Source organism: Rhagoletis pomonella, unplaced genomic scaffold, assembly GCF_013731165.1.
Source record: "Rhagoletis pomonella isolate Grant_MI unplaced genomic scaffold, Rhpom_1.0 Rhpom_scaffold_00004, whole genome shotgun sequence".
Lineage (NCBI taxonomy): Eukaryota > Metazoa > Arthropoda > Insecta > Diptera > Tephritidae > Rhagoletis > Rhagoletis pomonella.
This window is the reverse complement of record NW_023458558.1, coordinates 22,356,117-22,373,405: the sequence shown is the minus strand read 5'-3', so window position 1 is coordinate 22,373,405 and position 17,289 is coordinate 22,356,117. Positions and strand designations below refer to the sequence as shown.

The window sequence follows — 17,289 nt, the reverse complement described above, 5'->3', positions numbered from 1 at the left end:
CATTTTGGCTTTCCATAAATTACCGTTATATGGCGTGCCGGCGTGACTATTGTCCTTTTTCAAAAATTTTCAACCATTTGCTATGTTGTACCAAGGCAATAACTATGCCAGTTTAAGTAGAAATTGGTAGATCGGTTACCGAGATATATACATATATGTTACAATAAGTGGGCGGGGCTACACACATTTTCCAAATTTATAATATTCTTATATTCCGCAAAGAGATCAATATCATTTTTAATAATTTAGCTTTTGTAGCTACTAAAATATCGCAGTTTATGTATTGGCAATTACCGTTACATGGGAGGTAGGCGTGATTATTGTCCGATCTTGCTTAATGAAGTACCTGCAAACTTTTTGCCAAAATTTCTTCTTATATCGCAGCGAAGCTGTATCAAGCAGAGTGGAAAAGTCAGGTGAACCACGTGGCATGAGTAACATATCGATGGTGGATAGTAAAATTAAAAACAACGGCAACACCATCTCAGTGATCCCGAATACTACTAACTGGTACTTTATGTAAAGCTTATGTAGATACTACTAAGTACGTATGTACATATATACATTAGACCGTACCGAAAAAAAGTTTGACGTACACTCCCGAAACCTAAGTATTTTGATAAGGCAATTTTGATAAGAAAATTTGTTTGGCCAGCGTAGTCGGATCTTAAAATATAAAGCATATCGTCACTAGACACGAATAGAGGTGCGCCATTGTTTTGACGGCGAAAGAAAACGCGTACACACAGATTTATACCTAGGCAATGACTGTCACTTCAGCTTAATTTTTCCCCAAAACTCTTCGGGGAATGTACATACAATTACATAGTTGACCGCGAAAATAAGTTTACGCGTCCTAAAGTACCATCTTAACGTCAGTAAATTAAAACTCACCAAAAATCGTTAAAAAATTGGTAAGCATTTGGATTATTCCAGTAAAACTATTTAAAACAAAATTTATTGCCGAAAGTAGGTGTCACCGAAAAATATTAAAAGGCGACCGATAGGTTCCACCAAAAACTTTCTTTGCAAAAATACTTTAGACTCAGCGGTGAACGGCGAACTCTTTCTTTTGTTTGCTTGTAAGGTGGTGCGATCTAATGTATTGCACATACGTACATACATTTTGTCCTTTTTGTGCTTTCTCCCTCCCTAAAGCATTCACATGCAAATGTGCATTGGCCCATGGAATAGCATACATACATAAATATACATATGTACATACGTATGTATGTATGTATGCATGCGTGCTTTTGAGTTTTATTGTTTTTGAAATGCATTTGTTGTTGTTCCTAAAGATATGATGATGGCATTTTGTGGCATGCATGCTAACCGCTAGGGCAAACAATGGCGTCAAATTTATAAAAAGGTTCAGCATCAGCGATTCAAAGAATGTGAACAACAGCAACAATTGTGTCATAGGTTGAAGCAACTACTTAAAACATGGTCATGGTTTGAATGTAGTACATACGGTATCGGTCATATCTATAACACCTCATTTCAAAGTTATTTGTGTTTTCCCCTTATGTTTATTTATTTATATTTAAGAATTATCAGTTAAAATAATTTTCATTCTCTTACAAAAGCCATATAAACCCAAATTTCAAACTTTTTTCTCAGAAGTATTAGATTTTTACGGTTTTATAGCCTTTCAAGTTCAGTCTGATGTTGTGCAAGTTTTAAGTGGCTAAAAATTACAGTTGATTTCTTAGATGTTTTTGACGCATTAACTTTCATATAAAGAATAAACTTAATTTCATTTTATATGGAAGAAACCCGCAACACCTTCAGCGAAAAAAATTGTAAAAAATAAAGTACTTGTGCGAACATTTTTGAGGTTTTAAAAAGTTGCAAGTGTGGGTAAAGAAAAAAAAATTGTTTTACTATCAAACTTAATTTTTCAACATAAATAAAATGATTCAGCGATAGCTTATAATTTTAATGAATTTATTTCAGTATGCCCTATGGTTGTATGTTCATATAATGTACATTTTTTCTAAATCTGCTTATAAATGTGTATAAAAAGGAAATACATAGAAGTAGTTTCAAATACAGCCGAGAGAGATTGTGCCACTAGATTTCCCTACAGGGTATAAGAAACGACATTTTATATACATACTCATACAATTGCTTGCGTATATTTTTAAGAGGGATAGCTTAACTTTATTGTTTTACGCTACAATGGCATTGCATATTTTATTATGTACCTAACCAACTATGCTCACTTGTTCGTGCATATGTATGTATGCAAACCACCCTGCAGTAAAAAGCTGCACAAATTCCAGTTCATGAAATGCAGTGAAAAGTGAGTAAAAATACCAGTTCGTTTGCAGTTAATTACATTCCTCACAAATGTCGGCTGTGGCGTCGAATAAAGACTACCGATTCTGGTTATGAGATCCCAGCTGCGAATGCGCTTGGAGATGATTAAAGTAAAGTAAGTCAATTATTTCAATTTAAATATAAATAAAATTAAATAATTTTTGTTTCTTTTGAAAACAGCAAAATTTAAAAATTACAACAAAAGGCATAAATAAGAAATAAATGAATTACATAGAAAAATAAATAAAATACATTAAACAATTAAAAAAAAAAACATCCTCTACCTGTCGACTGTTGGATCGCCGCGAGCAAAATTGTATTTCTACTAGTAGACGCTGATGCATAGCCTGACAATTGACATCTCATAGGACATCGCCATGTTAAAAACAAACCAGTCGCTAACATTGAAAAATATATTTGGCTTAAACGCAAACTGGTAGCATTCTAGTTCGTAACTAGTAGCTTTCCCTGCAGGGTAGGTACTCATCTGCACAAATACGTATGCATATGTATATTTATTTTGCTGCTGCATCTCAAATGCGCATTCAAATTTAGTTAAGTAGAATATTTTTGTGGTAACTGAGATAAAAATCTGCAGTGATCCACAAATAGCAGCTTTTGCATTCAATCTATTTTTAAACTTGTTCAGCTTAAGATGACTTAATAGTTGGATTAGTAGTTGGGATGAGTACACAAAAGTAAAACAGCAAAATATACAAAAGTGTACTAGATTTAAATAATCACATCCAAATCTTTTCATAAGAAGAAAGTTTACAAGTAGTATTTTTCTAATCCGGTGTATACATATACTATACATACATAAGCACACACGTATTTATATACGTACATACGCATTTTGCGTTGATGAGCCATCCGTGATATATAAATAATTCACTCAGAAAAGAACTGTAGTACACTTTTTTTTGGGGGGGTAAGTAGTGACTTGCCCATAGGAACAGGAACACGTAGAAGCCAGCAAAAATTAAATTTTGATTTCAAATAAAATTACATCTAGGCCGATTTTAATGGCAGTCTACTAATTTTTTTATAAAATTCTAGCTCGTTATATAACAAACACTATATAAATCCGCTGTTGTGTAGTGGTAAGTAGTGCGCGCTTTCACTTCGCAGGGTCTGGGTTCAAGCCTGGGTTTTTTTCTTAACAGCGGTTAGCCCTCGGCAGGCAATGGCAAAGCTCCGGGTGTACTTCTGCCATGAAAACGAGATACACATTTGTGGTCAGAAAGGGATGGCGCCACGCTCATTATCCACAAATTTATAATAATCAAATTCTCTGAAAAGTGGTTATTGCAATAATTGATTTTAAGTTAATTAGCTTCAGTAGTTACTGATTTATCGTAGTTTTTGTGTTTCTGTAAATTACCGTTATATGGTAGTTGGGCGTGGTTGTTATCCGATTTCAAAGATTTTCATCAAATTTCTTAGCTAGACGCTAGGCCAGACTTGCACCAGGCTCGTTTGGTAAGGATTGGTGAAGCGGCTACTGAGATACAACATTTCTTCATAAGTGGGCGGGGTCACGCCCATTTTCCAAAAATTTTACAACAGATTTATTTCTTACCAAAATTCTACTTCACATATTAATCTTACTAATATTATAAATGTGAAAGTTTGTATGTTTGGATGTTTGGGAAATCATCACGCGGAAACGACTGAACGGATTTGCATTAAATTTTGTACGCAGATAGCTTATGGGCCAGATTAGTTAATTGGATATTTTTTTAAGAGTTGCCACCTGTTATAAATGTTTAATTTAATTAATACGCGGAAATGAGTGAACTGATTTACATGGAAGTTTTCACACAGATAGCTAGGTTGAAAAATAGGCTACTTTTTTTAAGAGTTACCACCTGCTAAAAAAGTTTCATTAAATTAATACGCGGAAACAACTGAATGGATTTGCATAAAATTTTGCAAGCAGATAGCTTATAACCTACTGTAGAAAATAGGCTAATTTTTTGGAATAGTTGCCACCTGTTAAAAAAGTTTAATTAAATTAATACGCGGAAACGACTAAACGGATTTGCATGAAATTTTGCACACAGATAGATTGTGACCTAGGTTAGAAAGTAGGCTACTTTTTTTAAGAGTTGCCACCTGTTAGAAATGTATAATTTAATTAATACGGGGAAATGAGTGAACTGATTTGCATGGAAGTTTTCACACAGATAGCTTATGAGCTAGGTTGAAAAATAGGCTACTTTTTTAAGAGTTACCACCTGCTAAAAAAGTTTAATTAGATTAATACGCGGAAAAGTCTGAACGGATTTGCATGAAATTTTGCAAGCAGATAGCTTATGACCTACAGTGGAAAATAGGCTAATTTTTTGGAAGAGTTGCCACCTGTTAAAAAAGTTTTAATTAAATTAATACGCGGAAATGACTGAACAGATTTGAATGACATTTCGCACAGAGATAGCTTATGACCTATGTTGGAAAATAGGCTACTATTTTAAGAGTTATCACGTATTATGAAAGTTTAATTAAATTAATACGCGTAAATGACAGAACTGATTTGCATGAAAGTTTGCACACAGATAGCTTATGACCTAGACTGGAAAATAGGCTACTTTTTTAAGAATTGCCACCTGTTTGAAAATGAAATTTTGCTCAAAGATGGTTTATGACCTGGATTGAAAAACAGGCTACTTCCTTAACCGGTTTTCCGATCAGAACGAAATTTAGTACACTTATTACGGATTTCGGAAGGATGGTCTTAGACTGAAAGTAAGTCCGATAACTCAAGGCCCCTCCCATACAAATTGGAATTTTCATATTACATACATATCTCTGGAAGTATTTGTGGGAGAGAACTGAAACTTGGTATAGTGATATCTATGTGAAATCAATGATGGCATTAATCGATTGATGTTTTAATCAGTTAGTTAATTCGATTAAATTCAATCTGATTACAGTCAATCATGATTAATTTTAATCTGACTAAACAGTTAATCGTGACCGCGATTAAAAAATTAATTTTTAATCATTAAAGCAGTGTTTACATTATTCAACTTTGCGTTCAACAATTGCGTTCAACTCAACGCAGGGTTGCACGAAAAAAAAGTTGAATGGCTAAATGTTGGCTGGCGACCAACTTTGTTGAAAGCGATTAGTTGAAAGGCCATTCAACCAAAAGTTGAATGCAAAGTTGAACAATGCAAACACCTTTTTATAGCGAATATTTTGATATTTTTAGCAATTCAACTTTTTCTTCGTGCAACCCTGCGCTGAGTTGAATGCAAATGTTGAACGCAAAGTTGAACAATGCAAACACACTTTAACTCTTAATTTGATCAAGTAGGTTTGGTGATTAATTAAGTTATGCTGGAATTTCCCTGTGCACGCAAAGCAAGTTAATCCGGTATGGCTAAGTCGGGTTTCCTCATCCATCTAAGCAATTTCGTGTGCATTTTCATTAAGATATATACCAACAAACGTTTTACAAACTAGGTTTGTAAAAGTTCCCAGTTTATGTATTACTAATAACAATAATTATAATTTTTTTATATTATGTGCTTTTTATAAGCGTAAAACACAAAATAATTACTATAACTGGTGTTTGGTTTCAAACTCGGACAAACTAGACAAATTAATCAGATTTTATTTTTAATTGGATTAACGATTAATGTTTTAAATTAATTAAACGGAATCGCAGCCAGCGATTAACGATTAAAAAACTGTCATCATTAATCGTACAGTTGATTACGGCTAATTAATTTTAATCGTCAAACGCGATTAACATTTTAATCGTTAATTTTTAATCGTTAATCAAATTAACAGTTTGCCAACACTGTGCAAAATGGAGAAAAACGGACGTTTTTGGAAAAGAGGCGTAGCACCTCCCACACTGACTGAAAGTTTCATATTGCATATCCCTTCAAATGTTTGGGGTAAAGTACTCAAGGTTGGTATGGAAATACATATGTATGTATGTATGTGAAACTAATACCATACTCATGGAGAAAAATGAGAGTTATTGGAAAAGGTGATGTGGCAACTCCCATGCAAATTGATTTTTCTATGCTGCATATCTCTGGAGGTGTTTATTGCAGAGGACGGGAATTTGGCACCGAGATGTGTATACAAAATTAATTCCATACTCATGGAGAAAAATTTGCGTTATTCGAAAAGGGGGCATGGTACCTCCCGTACAAATTTACTTTTATACTGCATATCTCTAGAGGTGTTCATGGTAGAGTACTGGACTTGGTACTGGGGTATGTAAAATCAATTCTAAATTCATGAAAGAAGATTAGGGTCATAAGAAAAAGGGGCGTGGCACTTACTGTGCAAATTGACTTTTTCTTGCCACATATCCCTGGAAGTGTTTGTGGAAGAATACTGGAGCTTGGTATGGAGTTGTGTATACAAAATGTTTCAATTGCTCATGGAAAAACTGTGAGTTATTAAAAAAGGAGGCATGTCGCCTCCCATGCATACTAAAAATTTCTTAATACATATCTCTGGAAGGATAGAAAATCTTTTGAAGTATTTTAAATTTGTTATGGAGATTTATTTCATAAGTGCCGTACTGATAGCAAAAATTTCTTTTAATGGAAAAGGGAGAGCCGGGTTCGGCCTTATAATCTAAAGCTCTCTTGAGGCATTTGCTACAGTAATGAGAAGTGGTATTTTATCAAGGCCAGGTTACTAAATTTGAGTTGGAAATATTAGAACCCGCCGTGGCACCTCCAAGAAGGTTACATGTTTACGCGTCGTATACCTGGAACCATTTTAAGGTAAACTTAGTTTTAAATGGCCTAAATACCTTAACTCGCTTAAAAAATAACGAGCTATAACGAAATGGGCACAGAAATAAAATTTAACATCATTAAATTATTTTTCATATTTGTATAAAAGCGCGGGGTGAAACCCGCGGGTATAAGCTAGTTTTTAATAATTTGGATTCAATATTTACTGAAATGTCGTAGTTTTTGCATTTTTCCAAAATGCCGTTATATGGGAAGTGGGCGTGGTTACAATTGAATAGCAATCTACCTTGGGTAAAGGGCAACCTAAATACATACCAAATTTCCTTGCGATATCTCAATCTTTTCACGAGTTATCGTGTTCACGGACGGACGGAAGGACGGACAGACATGTCCTAATCGGCTTCCCTATTCATTCTGAGCATTTAAGTATACTTTATACTTTTGAAAAGTGCATAGCTATGTAAACTGAAGGGTGTGGTGCGGATTTCTGAAGAGCACAATAGTACACAGCATATTTTAAATACGCCAATTTCTTGATTACATGGTACAGCCAAGTAAAATCACTGCGTATGAAACTTTTTTGAAAGCTGCCAAAAAATGTGTGTATATGCATGTATATATGTAGTACTCACATGTAGGTACTTAGCAAATCTATACACTCTTCTAAAAGCACCCCCATCGTTAGAACCAAATATCGCGTTATAAAAGGCAAATAATAACCTTTCTTTTAGCTCTGGGTCTATTGCTTTTCGTTGTTAGCAATTTATGTACTCTCTATTACATGCACTTTTCCATGACATGCTGTCATTGTTGTTATAATTAACCTTTTTTCTTTGAACAAAGTTAACTAACTATGAATAACTATGGAAACATTGCTTCCGTTACATACATAAAATATTTTATCGCGACATGCGATTGAAAGTGTTCACCGTCAGAAGTTCATTTGAGTACATTGTCGAGTGGGCTAGCGATGAGCATTTCATATCGGGACTGACGGGATTCATAGGATGCTGATGGAGCATGATTGGGATATCAAAAAAAAAAAAATCAAAAGCTTAAATGACTTCGCATACGAATGAACTACGAATACAAATAGGAATACGAATAACTCGAATTTGAATACGGATACCAGCACTTATTTATTTAGTTCCTTCGACTACATACATATTTTGAATAGCTCAGTGTTAAAAAATCAACGTTTTGACGGAAGGAAAATATAGTAGAGCTGATAATTTCTGACTATCGAAAACATCGATGGATTTGTAATCACTATTGATAGTTTTCACTCATACATACATATATTATTCAGTAACATACATATTTCAGAGTGCAGATGCTGTTTGAAGTCAAAAATCATTGATAAATTTTTGCTACTTAACAAAAATATCGACATATTTTCGCAAATCTGATCTCATTTTCAATAAAAATCGTTGTGTTTAATTTTTGGACTTTTTTAATAAAAACTATCGATAGTACTATTTTCGATAGTATTAATACTATCGATAGTTGTGACTATCGACTATCGAAACTATCGATTGCCACATGCATCCAGCTCTAAAATATAGACATTTTCCCAATAAGGACCTCAAAATAGTAAAAAAATGCAGAATAAATAAACTGCATTTTTAATTCATATTGTCCATTCACTTGCGCTCAGAATAAAAATCAAAATTTCAAATTATTTGGTATATTATTTTGGTGTCGAATTACTATTCAAGCCAAACTCGGGATTGAATTCGAATATTTCTGCACTACACTCATCTCTAACAAAGTGTGTGAGCACAGTAAGTTCATCGATGGTATCAGTATGCAACATTCTCTCGTCTACCCTAATTACAAACACAAAGCTGCTGTAAGGCAGTCTAATTGACAGATTGCTCGCAAATTTGACACGTATGAAAATCAAGGTTTCAACACTAATTAGGCGAGCACACAAAGGCTTATTTGTGTAGTGTGGAAACTTAACACGTCCTTAATAATGGCAGGTGCTTTTATATGTAATTATTTTAAAAATATGAAACAGTAGTGCAACGTATAAATTGTCATTATTAGATAGTATCAGAAAAAAATCGATAGATTTTGCATTTTCAGATGAGTAGTATAACTAATTTACTATGAAAGAGTGTTTTTTTATTTACATTTCATGTGCAGTCTTAATTTATAGCCTTTAACCTTGTAGAATAAATACTCACCAAATTCAGGCGTAGTCGTTTCGGGAATCATACTAAAAGTGTTAACTGCGAAGAAATTGTCGCCCTCTTCACTACGAACTGCTGGAAACAGGAAGATAATAAAAGCTGCATACATCACATACGAAATTGTTAAAGAAAGACGTGGGTTTATTGCGGAAATTTTCTGCGAGGTCGATCCAGCGCTCAGACTGGCAAGCAGCGAGGAGATTCTAGCAGCGGAGACGACCGATTGAAGTGGCGCCTGTGGCAACGATTTGCCCATTGACAGCTTCTGCGCTAACACCACCGACGACGGCGCCAATAATGCGCTCCCAGAATCTCCTGCATTGTGTTGACGTTTATCACAATTGTTGTTAGCCCAACTATACAGCATCAGCGCCTCCGGTATGCTTAGCATTTTTGCAGCGTACGTTTGAATATTGAGTAACGATGTTGCAAATCCACAGACCGTGAACCAGAAGACCGTTAGAAATGGCAATGCATTGTAATTGTAATTGGTGTCGGCCTTAGTTGTGGCGCCATCCATGCTATGTTTGCCCTCTGTTGGCCGCCTACCTCTTCCAGTTGAATCAGGGCCCAAATTGCGATTGGCCCCAATTGCACCTTTAGCAACCGTAGTCATTGTGTCAACAACGTTGCTGTGCAATTCGCTTATACGATGAATATTCTTAAAATCGGTGTTTTCGTTATTTTGTGTTAAAGCTTTCGTAGAGTAAGTTAGATTTTCATTAATTCTATAAACTACACATTTGAAGTTTTCTATAATGTTTTTCCTTTCGGAATTTATAGCGTTGCGATTGTTTGGATCATTTCGCATCAGCTCATAACAATTGTGTGCATCATAATTATTTTTGTTTTTGTTTTCATTTTTATTCGTGTACGTTTTTAACGTTAAGTTGCTGTTGTTGTATATATGTTGCTGTACCGAACGCTTTTCGCTAATACTCGATATGGGCCGCAGTGCAACAATGACTGTTCGGTCCTCAGCAATGGCAACATTTGCGGCAGCATCAGCGATCACGAAAGCATTAGCGCAAGCGGCAGTTGTGAAGACAGCGGCAGCAACAGTGATAATTTGAAGCGATAACAATAGTTGAGACGGACGTTGTTGGTGTTCACACCATTTGCTAGCATTTGAGTTGTGTTCTCTAGCGTCTTTACTACGACTGCCAGCAGCAGTGGAGACGAAAGCTTTATTCTGGGGCTTTACAGCCCCATCTGATCTCATATTACGTCGTCGTCGTGGTCCTCATCCATTCTGTTCGAGTTTTGAAAAACTAAAAAAACGTCTAGATGTCCGTTTTCAGATTTGCTGCTAATTTTTTAACATCAAAAATCTGAAAAAGAGAACAAAAGAAAGAAGCTTTTGATAAGTTAAGTTGATATTTGGATATATACATTTTTACACAAACTCAAATTTTACAAAATATTAAAATTAAATACTGGTATTTATCAAATGGAATTAGTAATGAATTAAAGAAAATTTGTGTTCTTTCACATTCAATTCGGGAATAAGACAAATTTGCGCTATTGCCGTTTGTGGACTCGGATTAAGTCCTACAACAATTAATTTTTAGATTTTTTTAATTCTTTTAAATAAGGATATGATTATAAAAAAATTAACCACTCTACTTTAAGAGAGCTCTTACCATGCTAAGGTCATAGAAGAACCTATCTTGGTTGTGGCGGCTGTTTGAAAGACTTTTGCACTGGATTTATAATTATGCAACGGAGTGTATACCCGATTGTAGTTGCGTATGTAACGTATACGCCCCGTAGCACCATTAGCTGTCATCTACACGTTTACTCGTACGCCTCAACTTTAAAAGTCATATTATTTAAGTGTAATTAAATATTGGCATGCAAGATTTTTGACACAGCATTCCTTATGCACATATATATTACTTCCTTCATGTATAAGGATTTCAGAATGAATTTCGAGTGTGCCAATAAAAATTGTAAAAATCGAATTTTAGTTTCTCAAATCATAGTCATCTTTTACTCTATGTAATTTTTTTCCACTTGCTCACACACTAATTTCATTACACTAGATTCGTTCCTTTTTTGGCAATAAGAACATTTTCATTTACATTTTAATATTTTAAAGTATCTTAAGTTATTACAATTAAAAACAGGTAAGAGCGGCGCCGTCTTCGGCTATGCCGAGGGCTTCATACCTTTCATGAGTATCAGATAGAGCAGTTACATATAAAAAAAAGTCATATCTAAACAATCAGAAGTATGGATATAACTTATATAGCACCAATCTAAGTGATTTTCACTGCTGTGTGATCAGTATGTAAACAGTTAACACAATTTAATGGGTTTAGCTTCCTACATAAAGGAGATAATCGTAAAAGCTGGTATCTGAACAATCGGTGGTATAGGAGATAAAGCTTATACCGCATAGATTTTGACGATTTTGTTAGTAAACTTTGTATTATTATTTATAAAATAGCCAAACAGACGGACCGACGGACATGGCTAAATCGACTCAGCTCGGCGTTCTGATCAATATCGTCGTTTAAAGTGCAAAACCGCGTATCAACAAAATGCAAAACCGCGTATCAGCAAAATGCAAAACCACGTATGTGAAGTTGTAGAAATTATTTTCTAGAGCGTAAATACACTCAAATTTCAAAATGGTTCTCTTTTCTATAAAGCAATCGCATTTCTGGCTAGTATATTTTAGGACGAATGGATAAGGCCTGAGCCAAGAGCTTGTGTGAGCAAATCTGATTTTTGGCAGCCAAAGTCAATTACGCGGTTTTTCAGAATGACGATACGCGGTTTTGTACTTTAAACGACGATATGTATGTATGAATATGAATTTAATTAATTTCCTTTCTTTTGTATGTACATATAAAAATATGTATTTTAAAGTGCATAATAATGAGATGCCGAAAATTCTTAAAGAGTTCCGCGGAATGAAATTCTTTGAATGCAAAGTATAATTACATAATTGCAACTAAAAATTAGGGTAATTGTAAAATGTGCAGGTCTATGGCACATTTAAGGGCTCCGTTAGCTTTGTTTGACTTGACTTGGAAACTGTCCGATAATGAATCTGCTAAATGAGCGTGTAAGCGATTACCCAACGCATAGATTTACATGAAAGTTTATGTGTGTGTGTGTGAAAGAAAATGTTTATGTGCTACGTGAACTACTGTTACAAATATGTAACAGTTTTTCAAAACTTTTAAGGTAATCATGGTTTGAAACAAGAACGGAAATTATAGTATTTTTTTTAATAAGCTAACGCGTGTAGCTGATTTGAGCGATGAACTTTTAAACAAGCTAACAAAAGCTGAGAAGACTAATCAAATCGTGAGCCTCAAAAGCATTTTTACGTTGGCAAAAGCAAAGTATTGAACAGCAAACAAAATTGTAAAGTAAAAGTAGTTTTAAATGACTGGAGAGCAGAACCCGTTCCACCCTTCGGCCAGGAATCGGTCCGTTGTAATAGCGTATGGGGCTACCAATCCCTTTCGATGACATCGCCTAATTGAGCACAAGCCACTAAATTTTTCCAATGGTTTTATTTCTTTTCTGACAGGGCTTGTGAAAATAAATAGTCTTGCACATTTGCTTCTTTTCCTGTTATCTTTCCTGAGAGCCAGGTGTTATGGCGGTGGATGGAAAGCTTTACAGGTGCATTGGTAATTGATTTGTATGAGGAAGATGGTCATTGGTATGTATACCGTCTACTCTCTTGGAAGGTTGTAGGTCGTGACACAGTTCCTTGCCAATTATCTTTCTCTATAACGCTGTGCCATCTTAGCAAGTACGTAAGAAATGATCAAAATGTATCTGCTCCCAGCAGGGCTTTGAGCGAGCCTCCATGCTGCATCTTGGTGGCCAACAATTCCATTTGATATTCACTGTCGACGCGCCTAGCACGGTCGAATATCTAGAGGTGTCCTTGATCTATGAGACGGCTTCTTTAAACATTGCTTCTGAAATAAAGGCCATCTCCCGAAGAATATGGCTTCATTTTGTTCTTCTCAGTACTGAGAAATTCAATTTACGAAGGAAGTCGTTATTTAATTATTTGCAATTTTCTCTCGTCATTTTTAATAAAACAAAAAACACGGCTACTTCAGCTCAACTGATCGATAGCCGTCAATCTAACTTATCTTGAATGCCGTGTGAAAAACTACCTTAACACGATGAACTATCCTATCTTTGTACAATACTTTACACTATCCTAACGATAGTTCATCGAGTTAAGGTAGTCTTTCGCACGGCCTTCAAGATAGGATAGATTGACGGCCATCGGCCTATTGAGATGAAGTAGCCCGGGCCATCGACTTGCATAGTAATCGAATGTTGTCGAAAAATAAGAATCAAATTATAGAGCTACACGGTTTCTTATAAATTCATTTACCAACTCCGGGTATAAACTATCTGTTTGCGGGAGCCATAAATCTTAAGCGAAGATCACACGATTTGCACATTTCTACAGATTCGTGTGATCACTGCTTAAGTTTTATATAAGAATGATACACATTATATGCTCTGTTTTATCATGTATAAGTCATTGACTTCATTATCATCAGAGTAATTTTTCATTATTCAAAGGGCCTTTTATAACTCTTTATCTATAGTACTCCAGTGAGTAGAAATAATATTTCTTTTATTACCCTATTAGCCTGTTCACACTGTCATGATATTCTCTGCATTCAAACCGGGTTAAGGCATTCGCACAAATCCATATTTGGCGCACAATAAAATTGGTTCTTGGCAGTGATTTAATAAATTCTGCAATGTGCATACAAACACGTGCAAATGTATATCGACATGTGTGTATGTATACATTAATAAAATTATAGAACTCTTATGTAGATATGAGATCGAATCTTTAAAGTCTTTTTAACGTATCCTACGCAGCTGTATTTATATGTGCATCGCGCAATAAATTTAATAATTGGCCTAGAAACGGCAAACTTTACGAAATTTGAAAAATGCTGACATAGTCTCTACTAACTTCTTGTATTGCTTTTGGCACATATAAATTTTTATTGGTGCAATTTAGCCTAGGAATTATGTGTTGGCAATTGTTGCACTACTAATTTTTTTATGGCAAAACTGATTTAAGTACAATACAAAAAAAACCAAAAACATTTTCTCATTTTTTTAATTGGAATCATCCAAGTAGTCTACTTAATGCTATTTTGTTTTTTTTTTTAGGTTTCTATTTGGGTGGGTCTAGCAGCTTGATGAAATTACATACCACCAAAATTTGCTTGAGTAAATCTGATATCTTTGTACACTAGCGGAAATTACTTGCTGAAAAACCACAATGAGCCACCCCCGAAAGACAAACAACATTTTGCTGGTACATCATCATTCATTTTATGCAGCTAAATATCAATTAAATATGCCAGTGCAAAATATTCGTACAGTGGCTGCAAATCAAACTCGGACAACAGGAATTTAAAAAATAAACTTGAACCGTGAAAATAATTGTGATGATGAAAAATTGGTTAGTTGGTTCATATTGTGTCACACAGTGAGGAAAAGCGAACTTTTTTGTGGCAAAATTTAATATCTCGAGGAAAAGTAGTCTTGTTGAATAAAAAAAATCCCTTGACCTTATAAATGACTTTAAAAAATAGATTTCCAATTTTTCCTGAAAACAATATGGAAAGGACTTTTTAAACCTTAAAGTTGTAAACATACTATCACTCAGATACAAAATTGTCTGTTGTGAGTGCCCTCTACAAGTGAGTGTCAGGAGAAGACACGTACCCCCAACCGAGGCGGTTCCTATTTAGAGAGAAGGTAAGTACTTTCATGTCCTTATCCTACTGAACCAATGGCTATCCCAAACGAAACTGAGGAGATCCAATAGTTCCACCTCCTTATCCTCCCATCTTGCAAACCCGGATATTGGTGATATTGGTCATCGGTAAATCATTCATGCTTTAGCACAGTGTCCCGTGATGATGCCAGTAGGGATTCTAACTGCAGATCTATTGAGTGTCAGAAGGTTCTCCATATTTTTCCTATTATTCCGTGCCTTTAATAATCTTGCGGTCTCGCCGTCTTCCCGTTTGTTCCTAAAGTCATTAGTAACCGCCATGTGCATTCATTAATTTTCCTAACGTGATCACTGAACGGTGGTAGCACAGCCATATCTAACCATCTCATGGCCGACTCATTCCCTCAAATGTTGCCATATTCGCGGACCCAGCATAGAGTGGCGCTAATACGATTTCCGATTTCACTAGATTAACAGCCGTATTCTAACAAAGTCACAAACTTTAGCTCATCACTGCTGTGATTTCTACTGCGTCTCAAAGTTTGCCGCTCAAAAAATATGCCGCTTCAATTCAATTTTTTAAATTTTTGTGTATTTTTCTAGCACTCATTTTTTGTGACACATTTCTCGGCGCACTTGAAATCACAACAGTGATGAGCTAAGTTTTGTGACTCTGTTAGAATAGAGGGGTAAATCTTATTGCTTCCAAGGCTGCTGGACTATCGTTAATATCTGGAACCATACTGCCAAGTAAAACACTAGCCGCTTTTCCTGTGGCGTGGATCTCGGCCTGGAGTAGAGACTGCCTCCCGTTATTTGCTCCATCAAGGTAAATGGAACCGAACAGGTATTGAAGTCCGAAACCGGCGTAATATAGTCCGTGCTGACTTGAATCCATTAATTTCATTCAGTTTTGCTGCATGCTACTCAACGCTCCCGATATTTCGATTCATTGAAGCCGCAGTTTAAAATCCAAATCATCTCATACAATATAATGCAAATGAGATCGCAGACCTTATAACATGGGGATTTTTTATGGCATGCTATGAACTTTCAAAAGGTAATTTTTTTAATTGGGTTTCACCATGAATTTAGTTGAAGTTGTGTTTTTCTGTAGCAAAACAACGTGGAATAATCTATTTTTGGGAATACAGTCATTTTTTCATAATAAAAAATATGCTGTTAAGAAAATTTAGCACCCGAAAACATAGAAGTGCTCTGTCTTTTGGATTGAAATCTTGTGCGATAGATCGCTCCGAGATAATTGTTCCGCATGGCATGTCACCCTATATGATCTGACCCATGGTTACCTATCAACGCCAATCCTTGTAATCGCAATCTTCCAATCCCCAGGAAATATAAGACCTTCAACGACAAATAGAGAAAAGAGTGAAAAAACATTTCTGCATGGATGCTGCTGCTCAGCAGCAGGTAGTATTTTCAATTATTTTAATTATATTCCCAAAAGGTCCCCTCTAAAGTCCAGCATCCGCGAAACCCTCAGTTTTTGCGTTTCCTGCCATTCAAAGTTTGCCTGCTTGGCTCTTATAGCTCTATTACACAGTAGGAATCTAAGTAATAGAACGGTTATAAAATTTGTTGCAACACTAAAGGCGAATTCATAATTTTAGTTCAGAACTTTTCTGCCATGTAGTTGTTGTTGCGTTTCTCTCTCAAAGAGAGAAATATAACCACAACCACATGGAAGAAAAAGTTCAGAACTAGAACGATGAATCCGCCTTAACCTCCAATGATTATATCTTTTAGATTCCAGAAAAAAACGACTTACATAAAGAAATGATGGGGTCGAGGGTGAGATTTTGTAAAGGTCATCGGGTTTTGTAACAATTTAGGAATCGTATGTGCAAAAAAAAAAGATATGTATCTATCACTAATTCTTTTTTTTCATCATCTTCAGGTTTAGTTTAGTGATAAAAGTACGTTGCACTTTCTCACTGACGCAGTAAGAGACATACATACATATGTAAGTATGTTTGAAGGCACCTAGGAGAAGAGCTGCTTGCTTAGTACATCCAGTATCCATCGGTTGTGGTGTGGAGAGCTATCAGCTCAGAGGGACCGGGGCCTCTTTACTTCGTGGAAGATGTTATGATTCAGAAACAATATTTGAAAACACAGAGAATAATGAAAATTCCTCCGTAACCGCAGCTCAGGAACTCTTCAATTTGAGTGTAACGAATACAAATACGAATATATATGGAAACGAAAACAAATAGTAAGAGCAGCCGAAGACTAATTCAAAGACTAATGCACGACA

General features: G+C 35.4%; 1 protein-coding gene across 3 annotated transcripts in view; it reads right to left on the bottom strand.

Moving 5' to 3' along the window:
• The window catches only part of LOC118737248, a 36,379-nt gene that overhangs the window by 16,165 nt on the left and 2,925 nt on the right, over positions 1 to 17,289 (bottom strand). For all 3 annotated transcript variants that reach the window (XM_036467641.1, XM_036467639.1, XM_036467640.1), the window contains exon 2: positions 9,248 to 10,584. In XM_036467641.1, coding sequence (XP_036323534.1) covers positions 9,248 to 10,475 — 1,228 coding nt within the window. In that variant the 5' untranslated portion in view covers positions 10,476 to 10,584. The remainder of the gene's footprint in view (positions 1 to 9,247; positions 10,585 to 17,289) is intronic.